At 41.2% G+C, this 14,461-nt stretch overlaps 1 protein-coding gene across 1 annotated transcript; it reads left to right on the top strand.

The window, feature by feature from the left end:
• Positions 1–478: 478 nt before the first annotated feature.
• lyrm4a (LYR motif containing 4 a) lies at positions 479–4,681 on the top strand (the record flags this gene model as incomplete). Its single annotated transcript, XM_080726076.1, has 3 exons — positions 479–564; positions 2,374–2,494; positions 3,494–4,681. 3 exons carry the CDS (start codon positions 479–481, stop codon positions 3,548–3,550), a joined length of 264 nt encoding a protein of 87 aa, XP_080582202.1. The 3' UTR covers positions 3,551–4,681.
• Between the last annotated feature and the right edge of the window lie 9,780 nt (positions 4,682–14,461).

The raw sequence follows: 14,461 nt of genomic DNA, 5'->3' as shown, positions 1-14,461 counted from the left end.
TGGTGCCACTTAAAAATCTCCCATTCATTTTCCCCATAGACTTTTACAAAAATATTGATAACAATTATGTTAAGCATAGAACACAGCCATCCAGGATGGCCTTGAATCATGACCATAAAACCTTTGATCCTATGTGAAAACATATTTTAATATTAAATCATTTGATATACTACATTTAATAACTACCCAATTTGTTTAGCGATTTTCAAAATGTCCTTTTCACATAGAAACAAAGGTATGGTCATGATTCACTGCCATCCTGGATGGCTTGGTTCGAGGCTTAACATAATTGTTATAAATATTTTTATAAAAGTCTATGAGGAAAATGAATGGGCGATGTTTAAGTGGCACCAGTAAACCACTTATGCTGCGATGCTCTAGCACGGTGTGACCAACAGAGGGCAGCAGAGCAGTGTTGTTGTGTAAACCCACCGACAGAGGGCAGCAGAGCAGTGTTACTGTTGTTGTGTAAAGCAACATGGCGTCTCTGAGCAGAAAGCAGGTTATTCATCTGTACAGAATGATGATCAGAGAGAGCATGAAGTTCCCCACGTACAACTACAGGTAAATACACTGTATAACAATATGATGATCAACTGCAGGTAAATATAACAATACTCTGTAGAAATATTACACTGGATATAAGCCTCCATGTGAAGAGACAGCTATGCTCCTCCTGTACTAACATTAATGTGTTCACCTTTATAGGCTGCTCTGTTACTCAACATGTGTGAATAGATTTTAAAACGCACTTTGAGCTCATCTACATTCAGTGTTTGATACACAATGTGTGAGTTTATGAATATGATTTGTTTTCTGCAGCAATCATGAGCTGGTGTTGCATCAGAAGTTCATCATATGAATACACAATACATAGAACATGAGAATTAATGACACTAATATTACCAGAATTACATAGTAGAGATAGCCTGAATGACCCTTACAGCTCTGTAACTCTGAGAGTGTACAAATGGAACCAAATGGACCCTTACAGCTCTGTAACTCTGAGAGTGTACAAATGGAACCAAATGGACCCTTACAGCTCTGTAACTCTGAGTGTACACATGGAACCAAATGGACCCTTACAGGTCTGTAACTCTGAGTGTCCAAAAATGGAACCAAATGGACCCTTACAGCTCTGTAACTCTGAGAGTGTACAAATGGAACCAAATGGACCCTTACAGCTCTGTAACTCTGAGAGTGTCCAAATGGAACCAAATGGACCCTTACGGCTCTGTAACTCTGAGAGTGTACACATGGAACCAAATGGACCCTTACGGCTCTGTAACTCTGAGAGTGTACAAATGGAACCAAATGGACCCTTACGGCTCTGTAACTCTGAGAGTGTACACATGGAACCAAATGGACCCTTACGGCTCTGTAACTCTGAGAGTGTACACATGGAACCAAATGGACCCTTACGGCTCTGTAACTCTGAGAGTGTACACATGGAACCAAATGGACCCTTACGGCTCTGTAACTCTGAGAGTGTACAAATGGAACCAAATGGACCCTTACGGCTCTGTAACTCTGAGAGTGTACACATGGAACCAAATGGACCCTTACGGCTCTGTAACTCTGAGAGTGTACAAATGGAACCAAATGGACCCTTACGGCTCTGTAACTCTGAGAGTGTACAAATGGAACCAAATGGACCCTTACAGCTCTGTAACTCTGAGAGTGTACACATGGAACCAAATGGACCCTTATAGCTCTGTAACTCTGAGAGTGTACACATGGAACCAAATGGACCCCAAAGGAGAGGTGAAATAATATGGAAAAGCTATGGAAAGGTTTTGAAATGTCATCATTAAAATGTGTGGGGAATCCTTAACCTGACAACTCAAAGTTAATATGGAAGCAAATGTTTTCTGTTTCATGTCACTTTTGTTTAAAAACCTTTGTAGAGTTCAATGTTTCTCCCTCTCTCTCTCTCATGGCTCTTTAGCCTTTGTAAAGTGTCTTGAGATAACTTGTTATGATTTGACACTTTAATAAAATTGAATTGAATTGAATAGAGTTAAGATGTACAGTAACACTGGATTATGTTCCCATGTTTAAATGTGTCGTTGCAGGACTGTAACACTGGATTATGTTCCCATGTTTAAATGTGTCGTTTCAGGACTGTAACACTGGATAATGTTTCCATGTTTAAATGTGTCGTTGTAGGACTGTTAACACTGGAGGATGTAACACTGGATTATGTTCCCATGTTTAAATGTGTCGTTGCAGGACTGTAACACTGGATAATGTTCCCATGTTTAAATGTGTCGTTGCAGGACTGTAACACTGGATAATGTTCCCATGTTTAAATGTGTCATTGCAGGACTGTAACACTGGATAATGTTCCCATGTTTAAATGTGTCATTGCAGGACGTACGCCCTGCGCAGAATCAAAGACGGTTTCCGGGAAAACATGTCGGTTGAAAACCCCAAAGCTCTGGACCTGCTGTTGAGCCAGGCACAGGAGAGTCTGGCGCTCATCAAGAGACAGGTGTGTGTGTGTGTGTGTGTGTGTGTGTGTGTGTGTGTGTGTGTGTGTGTGTGTGTGTGTGTGTGTGTGTGTGCGTGCGTGCGTGCGTGCGTATGTGCGTGCGCGCGTCTTTTACATCTTTATAAAATAACTACAATGTTGAATAGTTCTATCCCATAGTTATAACTGGTCTAAAAGTGAATGTTTTTTAGACTAGGCTTATCTAGACTTTGAAACCGACATCATTTTTCAATGGCCATACATAGACTTCTATATGTGGACACTTAAAAAACAGCTAATCAACATCTAATCTAAACCTAGCTGTCTAAAAAAAAACTTTTAGATCAGTTATAACTTATAACACATGTTTTATCCTGGCTGTTTAGACCAGGGGTCTTCAACAGGGGGTCCGGGACCCCTAGGAGGTCCTCAGTGTTACTAGAGGGGGTCCTCCAAATCTTTGTGTGATAGAAACTTTTTTTCTCCTTTTTATATGAACCACTTGAACCCTAGCGTCCATATTCTGAGAAGCCAAAAATAGCAGCACGAGGCGTTCGTTGTGAGCTTGTAGATCGGCTATTTTAAGCAAAGAGGTTTGGTGTAGAGGGGAAAAAGAGCATACTAAGTACAGAGTGAAAGGTCAAGTTTATTAAGTATTGACAGTTCAAGTGGTTAAATATCTGAAAAGACAAATTAACATGAATCCAAAATACACTGATGATTGTGCTGTCAAACAATGAAACTATATGGAATCTATGAACAGGTTGTGGGGGTCCCTGCTTCATCTCTCTCTCAACTAAGGGGTCCTTGGCCTGAAAACATTGAAGACCCCTGCTTTAGACTTATCTTAGATGTATATAATAGTCCAAAGATTGCTCAGTGGGTATGATCTGTCATAAACTCTGTGTGTGTGTGTGTGTGTGTGTGTGTGTGTGTGTGTGTGTGTGTGTGTGTGTGTGTGTGTGCGCGTGCGTGCGTGCGTGCGTGGGTGCGTGCGTGCGTGCGTGTGCGTGTGTGCAGGTGTTGGTGGGTCAGATGTACACCAGTCAGAGGACCATACTGGAGGACTATCATTAACCATCCTAACCTACCTGATGACACCCTCTGCTCCTGCCTCTGCAGTCTAACCTGCGTTCTGCGCTTTACTGTGAATTCATTCCACCCAGGATAGAGTAGGGGTGGGCCATATGGAAAAATACAATATCATGATATTTTCCCAAGCTGTATCACGATACACGATTCTTTCACGATTCTTTATCATGTTGGTTTTTATGGTAATTTTTCAAGTTACTTGACAAAAACTGGACTCTCTGGGTTCCTTTAGTGTGTGCCAGCGGTGACGCAATTGTAGTCCTTAGTGGCCATTTCTTGGGTCAAAACACAGGTGTTTCAATTGTTTGATTGCATAGAACTAATGCTATAGTCTAATCAGAACACCTGTGTAAGGCTGTGTTTACCCAAGAAATGGCCGCTCTTAGAACTACATTTGGCACACCCTATTGGGACGTCTAAATTGAACTTGAACAAGTATGTAACTCGTGACAGTGTACAAATGAAACCAAATGGACCCTTACGGTTCCATTTGGTTTCATTTGTATTCTGTCAGAGTTAAGTGGAGACCTTGACATTTTAAAGTTTGAGAACTACTGATTTAGACCAAAATGCAGGTTTTAAATTGAATTCTGCAATGAATCTCTGTATTAACGATTAAACAGGATACATATAGGATACCTCTGAAAAGGCATATCGTGGAGACATTGTATCGTCTCAACGATAATTATCACCATATCGCCCACCCCTAGGATAGAGATCCTACCAGGAGTCATCAACATGTCTGCACACAGACACATGTGTCCGGGGAAAATACTTGGTCAGATTGTTTTTGTTTCACACAGAATTATAATGTTCTTATTTTAATCATTAAGACCCAATTAGTGAATGTCAGTCTCACAGGTTTCTTCTCACAGGGTTCCCACCCATTTTTAACAATTAATTTCCAAAACTTTTCCAGAATATTTAACCCAATTTCCAGGACTATATAACAATAATTCAGCTCAGTAACGAGTCGCTTACTCCTATGCGCAATGCCCAAAGACAGCTAGTGTATGGCAGTGGTTCTCAACCTTTTCAGGCTGTGACCCCCAAAATAATCATGTTTTAACTGGGGACCCCCCCACCCTGACGAGCACTAAGAGTTGAGGAATTTTGTATAACAAGGTTCTATTGTGAAAATAGCAGATCTACATGCTCACAACGCCTCGCGGTTGCGAGGCGTTGTGAGCATGTAGATCGCTATTTTCACAATCGGCTATTTGCAAAATTTCTGCCTCTAATATTTGACAATTTGGCCCATGTTTAATTTGTCATTTCAGAGGTATTATTAACAAAATCAATAACCAAAGACAATGCATAGCTATTTTTTCCAGGACCTTCCAGGACGCTTGATCAATTCCAAAACCTTTCCAGTACTGGAAAAATATTTTTCTAATTTCAAAATATTTCCAGGAATTTCATGACCGTGGGAACCCTGTTCACAATATGTATGACACTGATTTACTATGACACTATGTCACATTGTGAGTCCTATAGTACTAGTGGTTTTCAAATGTTTTATTTTGCAAGGACCTCCTTAACTGTGAGGGTACAAATGGAACCAAATGGACCTGTGAGGCTCCATTTGTAAACTCTCGTATCCGTGGCAAAAATTGAATTTTGACAAAAATGTCCACAACCCCTGGATTAAAAACTGCCATATGTTTGAAGTGTACCGCACACAGAATGCCACAGGTTCAATGCCAACATGTTTAGAAGTGTACCGCATCACATGTGGTCTTGGAATGATTGCAGGTTCAATCGAAGGCAACAGCATCAATGCAAACAAACCTGCCCACTTTACTAATTTAATGTGAAAATGTTACACTCAAAGAGGTTCTTTTTGTCACATTTTCTTTTGAAGTGTTTTCTTTTTTTTATGCTACTGTAGGTGGATAGTATTGTGTTAAATAAATTGTAACAAGCTGTGTAAAAAATAAAGAAAGCCTTTACTCAACCCAACAGTTGTAAAATGTTATCAATGTCAGGATGGTTCATATGATGATCTGTCTGGAGGAGTAAACCTTGGATGTTCAAAACTCTCACTGTTCAGGATCTGTAATGAAGCTGTTTTCTAATGGATCCATTATAGTTATTATTTAGTCCCAAGCTTTAGTTAATTATACCTTTCATTGATTAAATATTTATAAACCCAGATGTAACAACTTTCATGTTCTTAAATTTGTTTTCAAATTATTTTTGCAGATTTTCACTACTTTTGTGCGACACTCTTATATGAAGTACAGTATCAGTGAGTTTACGAGAGAGAGAAAGAGTTCTACTCTAGTGATGATATTAAAGGTGAATTTAGTGGATGTGACAAATAGTTTTATAACATCGTCTTTGGGTTCTTGCTCATCAACATGAAGGTTTACAACAGCTGTAGCCTACCTGTCACTCTGGTGTAGGCCTACTCTGATCTACCTGTCACTCTGGTGTAGGCCTACACCGAGGTTAGCATTCTGTCTGCTGGTCAGAGTGTTTCAGATTCAGAAACAGCTGATCTACTGGGATTTTGACCCACAACTAATCTGTACGGTTTTATCAAAATTGGTGTGAAAGAGACAAACTATTCGGTGGCTGACATTATATGGCCAAAAAGGCCTGCTGGATTCCAGGCATTGCTTGTAGATCGGCTATTTTTCAAATTGTTGCCTTTCTTATATTATTTGACAATTTGGCCTAAGAGTTACTAGTTCTTATAGTATAATGTGTTGATTACCTTTGATGCAGTAAAGGTCTTTTATTTGATATTTTTATTTCTTTTTAAGTATTACAAAGGTCTGAAAAGGCCTTAACTTGTAACTTCACTGTCATCTGGGCTGGGCTGACTAAAACTAAAACTAAATGTAAAGTTTCTGTCCAAGTCAAGTGTTTCAGGTCCTGTCAGGTCCACTCATCATCACAGACATCCACTGGTGTTTATTATCACACAGAAACACACTGTACAGGTTGTACACATGATGGACTAGAACTGAACCATAGGACATCACACTGTACAGGTTGTACACATGATGGACTAACTGAACCATAGGACATCACACTGTACAGGTTGTACACATGATGGACTAGAACTGAACCATAGGACATCACACTGTACAGGTTGTACACATGATGGACTAGAACTGAACCATAGGACATCACACTGTACAGGTTGTACACATGATGGACTAGAACTGAACCATAGGACATCACACTGTACAGGTTGTACACATGATGGACTAGAACTGAACCATAGGACATCACACTGTACAGGTTGTACACATGATGGACTAGAACTGAACCATAGGACATCACACTGTACAGGTTGTACACATGATGGACTAGAACTGAACCATAGGACATCACACTGTACAGGTTGTACACATGATGGACTAGAACTGAACCATATGACATCACACTGTACAGGTTGTACACATGATGGACTAACTGAACCATAGGACATCACACTGTACAGGTTGTACACATGATGGACTAGAACTGAACCATAGGACATCACACTGTACAGGTTGTACACATGATGGACTAACTGAACCATAGGACATCACACTGTACAGGTTGTACACATGATGGACTAGAACTGAACCATAGGACAACACACTGTACAGGTTGTACACATGATGGACTAGAACTGAACCATAGGACATCACACTGTACAGGTTGTACACATGATGGACTAACTGAACCATATGACATCACACTGTACAGGTTGTACACATGATGGACTAGAACTGAACCATAGGACATCACACTGTACAGGTTGTACACATGATGGACTAGAACTGAACCATAGGACAACACACTGTACAGGTTGTACACATGATGGACTAGAACTGAACCATAGGACATCACACTGTACAGGTTGTACACATGATGGACTAACTGAACCATAGGACATCACACTGTACAGGTTGTACACATGATGGACTAACTGAACCATAGGACATCACACTGTACAGGTTGTACACATGATGGACTAGAACTGAACCATAGGACATCACACTGTACAGGTTGTACACATGATGGACTAGAACTGAACCATAGGACATCACACTGTACAGGTTGTACACATGATGGACTAGAACTGAACCATAGGACATCACACTGTACAGGTTGTACACATGATGGACTAGAACTGAACCATAGGACATCACACTGTACAGGTTGTACACATGATGGACTAGAACTGAACCATAGGACATCACACTGTACAGGTTGTACACATGATGGACTAGAACTGAACCATAGGACATCACACTGTACAGGTTGTACACATGATGGACTAGAACTGAACCATATGACATCACACTGTACAGGTTGTACACATGATGGACTAGAACTGAACCATAGGACATCACACTGTACAGGTTGTACACATGATGGACTAGAACTGAACCATAGGACATCACACTGTACAGGTTGTACACATGATGGACTAACTGAACCATAGGACATCACACTGTACAGGTTGTACACATGATGGACTAGAACTGAACCATAGGACATCACACTGTACAGGTTGTACACATGATGGACTAGAACTGAACCATAGGACATCACACTGTACAGGTTGTACACATGATGGACTAGAACTGAACCATAGGACATCACACTGTACAGGTTGTACACATGATGGACTAGAACTGAACCATAGGACATCACACTGTACAGGTTGTACACATGATGGACTAGAACTGAACCATAGGACATCACACTGTACAGGTTGTACACATGATGGACTAGAACTGAACCATAGGACATCACACTGTACAGGTTGTACACATGATGGACTAGAACTGAACCATAGGACATCACACTGTACAGGTTGTACACATGATGGACTAGAACTGAACCATAGGACATCACACTGTACAGGTTGTACACATGATGGACTAACTGAACCATAGGACATCACACTGTACAGGTTGTACACATGATGGACTAACTGAACCATAGGACATCACACTGTACAGGTTGTACACATGATGGACTAACTGAACCATAGGACATCACACTGTACAGGTTGTACACATGATGGACTAACTGAACCATAGGACATCACACTGTACAGGTTGTACACATGATGGACTAGAACTGAACCATAGGACATCACACTGTACAGGTTGTACACATGATGGACTAGAACTGAACCATAGGACATCACACTGTACAGGTTGTACACATGATGGACTAGAACTGAACCATATGACATCACACTGTACAGGTTGTACACATGATGGACTAGAACTGAACCATAGGACATCACACTGTACAGGTTGTACACATGATGGACTAGAACTGAACCATATGACATCACACTGTACAGGTTGTACACATGATGGACTAACTGAACCATAGGACATCACACTGTACAGGTTGTACACATGATGGACTAGAACTGAACCATATGACATCACACTGTACAGGTTGTACACATGATGGACTAGAACTGAACCATAGGACATCACACTGTACAGGTTGTACACATGATGGACTAGAACTGAACCATATGACATCACACTGTACAGGTTGTACACATGATGGACTAACTGAACCATAGGACATCACACTGTACAGGTTGTACACATGATGGACTAACTGAACCATAGGACATCACACTGTACAGGTTGTACACATGATGGACTAGAACTGAACCATAGGACATCACACTGTACAGGTTGTACACATGATGGACTAACTGAACCATAGGACATCACACTGTACAGGTTGTACACATGATGGACTAGAACTGAACCATAGGACATCACACTGTACAGGTTGTACACATGATGGACTAGAACTGAACCATAGGACATCACACTGTACAGGTTGTACACATGATGGACTAGAACTGAACCATAGGACATCACACTGTACAGGTTGTACACATGATGGACTAGAACTGAACCATAGGACATCACACTGTACAGGTTGTACACATGATGGACTAGAACTGAACCATAGGACATCACACTGTACAGGTTGTACACATGATGGACTAGAACTGAACCATATGACATCACACTGTACAGGTTGTACACATGATGGACTAGAACTGAACCATAGGACATCACACTGTACAGGTTGTACACATGATGGACTAGAACTGAACCATAGGACATCACACTGTACAGGTTGTACACATGATGGACTAGAACTGAACCATAGGACATCACACTGTACAGGTTGTACACATGATGGACTAACTGAACCATAGGACATCACACTGTACAGGTTGTACACATGATGGACTAGAACTGAACCATAGGACATCACACTGTACAGGTTGTACACATGATGGACTAGAACTGAACCATAGGACATCACACTGTACAGGTTGTACACATGATGGACTAACTGAACCATAGGACATCACACTGTACAGGTTGTACACATGATGGACTAACTGAACCATAGGACATCACACTGTACAGGTTGTACACATGATGGACTAGAACTGAACCATAGGACATCACACTGTACAGGTTGTACACATGATGGACTAGAACTGAACCATAGGACATCACACTGTACAGGTTGTACACATGATGGACTAACTGAACCATAGGACATCACACTGTACAGGTTGTACACATGATGGACTAGAACTGAACCATAGGACATCACACTGTACAGGTTGTACACATGATGGACTAGAACTGAACCATAGGACATCACACTGTACAGGTTGTACACATGATGGACTAGAACTGAACCATAGGACATCACACTGTACAGGTTGTACACATGATGGACTAGAACTGAACCATAGGACATCACACTGTACAGGTTGTACACATGATGGACTAGAACTGAACCATAGGACATCACACTGTACAGGTTGTACACATGATGGACTAGAACTGAACCATATGACATCACACTGTACAGGTTGTACACATGATGGACTAGAACTGAACCATAGGACATCACACTGTACAGGTTGTACACATGATGGACTAACTGAACCATAGGACATCACACTGTACAGGTTGTACACATGATGGACTAGAACTGAACCATAGGACATCACACTGTACAGGTTGTACACATGATGGACTAGAACTGAACCATAGGACATCACACTGTACAGGTTGTACACATGATGGACTAACTGAACCATATGACATCACACTGTACAGGTTGTACACATGATGGACTAACTGAACCATAGGACAACACACTGTACAGGTTGTACACATGATGGACTAGAACTGAACCATAGGACATCACACTGTACAGGTTGTACACATGATGGACTAGAACTGAACCATAGGACATCACACTGTACAGGTTGTACACATGATGGACTAGAACTGAACCATAGGACATCACACTGTACAGGTTGTACACATGATGGACTAACTGAACCATAGGACATCACACTGTACAGGTTGTACACATGATGGACTAGAACTGAACCATAGGACATCACACTGTACAGGTTGTACACATGATGGACTAGAACTGAACCATAGGACATCACACTGTACAGGTTGTACACATGATGGACTAGAACTGAACCATATGACATCACACTGTACAGGTTGTACACATGATGGACTAACTGAACCATAGGACATCACACTGTACAGGTTGTACACATGATGGACTAGAACTGAACCATAGGACATCACACTGTACAGGTTGTACACATGATGGACTAACTGAACCATAGGACATCACACTGTACAGGTTGTACACATGATGGACTAGAACTGAACCATAGGACATCACACTGTACAGGTTGTACACATGATGGACTAGAACTGAACCATAGGACATCACACTGTACAGGTTGTACACATGATGGACTAACTGAACCATAGGACATCACACTGTACAGGTTGTACACATGATGGACTAGAACTGAACCATAGGACATCACACTGTACAGGTTGTACACATGATGGACTAGAACTGAACCATAGGACATCACACTGTACAGGTTGTACACATGATGGACTAGAACTGAACCATAGGACAACACACTGTACAGGTTGTACACATGATGGACTAACTGAACCATAGGACATCACACTGTACAGGTTGTACACATGATGGACTAACTGAACCATAGGACAACACACTGTACAGGTTGTACACATGATGGACTAACTGAACCATAGGACAACACACTGTACAGGTTGTACACATGATGGACTAGAACTGAACCATAGGACATCACACTGTACAGGTTGTACACATGATGGACTAGAACTGAACCATAGGACATCACACTGTACAGGTTGTACACATGATGGACTAACTGAACCATAGGACATCACACTGTACAGGTTGTACACATGATGGACTAACTGAACCATAGGACATCACACTGTACAGGTTGTACACATGATGGACTAGAACTGAACCATAGGACATCACACTGTACAGGTTGTACACATGATGGACTAACTGAACCATAGGACATCACACTGTACAGGTTGTACACATGATGGACTAGAACTGAACCATAGGACATCACACTGTACAGGTTGTACACATGATGGACTAGAACTGAACCATAGGACATCACACTGTACAGGTTGTACACATGATGGACTAACTGAACCATAGGACATCACACTGTACAGGTTGTACACATGATGGACTAACTGAACCATAGGACATCACACTGTACAGGTTGTACACATGATGGACTAGAACTGAACCATAGGACATCACACTGTACAGGTTGTACACATGATGGACTAACTGAACCATAGGACATCACACTGTACAGGTTGTACACATGATGGACTAGAACTGAACCATAGGACATCACACTGTACAGGTTGTACACATGATGGACTAACTGAACCATAGGACATCACACTGTACAGGTTGTACACATGATGGACTAGAACTGAACCATAGGACAACACACTGTACAGGTTGTACACATGATGGACTAACTGAACCATAGGACATCACACTGTACAGGTTGTACACATGATGGACTAACTGAACCATAGGACAACACACTGTACAGGTTGTACACATGATGGACTAACTGAACCATAGGACAACACACTGTACAGGTTGTACACATGATGGACTAGAACTGAACCATAGGACATCACACTGTACAGGTTGTACACATGATGGACTAGAACTGAACCATAGGACATCAAATCCATGTCACCATTATGTATAACTTTACCCTCTAGTATCTGTAATGAAGGATTATAAAAAGGAGGGAAAAAATCAATTTAGTCGCTTATGAAAAACATATTTGACATTTCTTTGTGTCGATTTGTTGATATACAAAATGAATACAAATGTATAAAAAGAAAATAAAAACCTGCTTCTCAATTAATCTATTTAATCTACATGAGCAGGATGAAGCTGGTTACTATCCTTTAGATATTTTAGGTTTTCTGAAAAATATAAATAAAATTTCGATACATTTCGTCTCTGTCGTGTGGAAACCTCATTATGTCCAAAACATACTTTGCAGGGTTCTAATTCAAAGCTATCACCAGTAGCAGATCTACAAGCTCCAAACGCGCTGCTTTGCATCGTGTTTGGAGCTTGAGGATTGGCTACTTTTGATGCTTTTGTGTGATGCTGTAGTTATGATGGAGGACAGTAATTTACTAAACAAAAACAAACTGAAAAGGTTTCAGCCCGACAACAACTAAAATGACACAGAAGCGTTCCTCCCAGCTTGAAGACTATAACAACGTACAGTACAGGTGTAACAGCCCTATGGAGCAGTGGTTTTCAACCAGTGGTCCTTGAGGCGGCTCCAGGTGGTCCCCAGCTAAATGATGGAGAGATGGTAACCAAATGGACCCTGATAGGTCCATTTGGTTTCATGTTACAATCTCAAGAGTTACATTATCGTTTATCTGCATTACTTAATTTACAAAAGAAGAACATTTGAAGAACATTCACTTCTAGAACGTTTTCCTGTTGTCTCTCCTATGGCTCCAGCATCAATACAGCATGGATGGAAATGTGGATAAAATCTGATCCAACGACAAAATATTCTTAGGTTTGGGTCTGAGAGGCTGAATGTCATCACATGGTGGTTCTGTGGGCCCACATGACCAATAAATAAAAGACCTTTTTATTTATTGAAAACCTCTGCTATGGACAGGGACGTGCTGGGCCTCTGATTCAGCCCAGGAAAAAGAGTTGGAGAGGCCCTCATTGCGCGCTATAGAGAGACTCTCTATAGCGCTGCTGCTACTCAAAGATTTGCCATTTCAGATCATGACAAGTGACAAGCCAGTGGGCCAATTATTGTACATAAGTTGTATTTCGTTGTTGTCGGGTGGAAACCTTATATGTCCAAAACCGTTTGTTCTGTATTTATCATTTAAAAAATGAATTAAACTAGTGAAAACAGCAGATACACATTTGAAACTGCCCGACAGTGACGATTTACTTTGTTGGCCGCCCAGCCCCCAAAATGGAACGAAGGCCAACATTTTATTTTTATTTTTTTCCTAATGGCCAGCCTGGATCGGCCGGGAATGAACCGGACGTTCGGGAGTTGTCCCGCTTTTCCCAATGGCCAGCACGTCCCTGGCTATGGAGCAGGGGTTTTCAAAGTGGGTGACGGGGCACCCTGGGGTGCCGCGATGGCAGTCCAGGGGTGCCGCCAGATAATTTGATAATATTTGTTATTTTCAGTCAGTTCTAACCAAAATGGCTGTTATCTCAATGTTTTCCTCGCAACATAATCACTAAAATATCGTCACTGTCGGGCAGAAACCTCGTATCTCCAAGTTTCAAATGTGTACGTCTTTTGGTAAAGCAAAGCCCTGCTTCATCATACAAGACTGTGGCACAAAACTAGTGAAAACAGCCGATCTAAACTAGTGAAAACTAGTGAAAACAGCCGATCTAAACTAGTGAAAACTAGTGAAAACAGCTGATCTA

Source organism: Nannobrachium achirus (genome assembly GCF_963921795.1).
Source record: "Nannobrachium achirus genome assembly, chromosome: 5".
In the NCBI taxonomy this organism is placed as follows: domain Eukaryota; kingdom Metazoa; phylum Chordata; class Actinopteri; order Myctophiformes; family Myctophidae; genus Nannobrachium; species Nannobrachium achirus.
The sequence above is the reverse complement of the archived record's forward strand: the minus strand, read 5'-3'. Positions and strand labels throughout refer to the sequence as shown.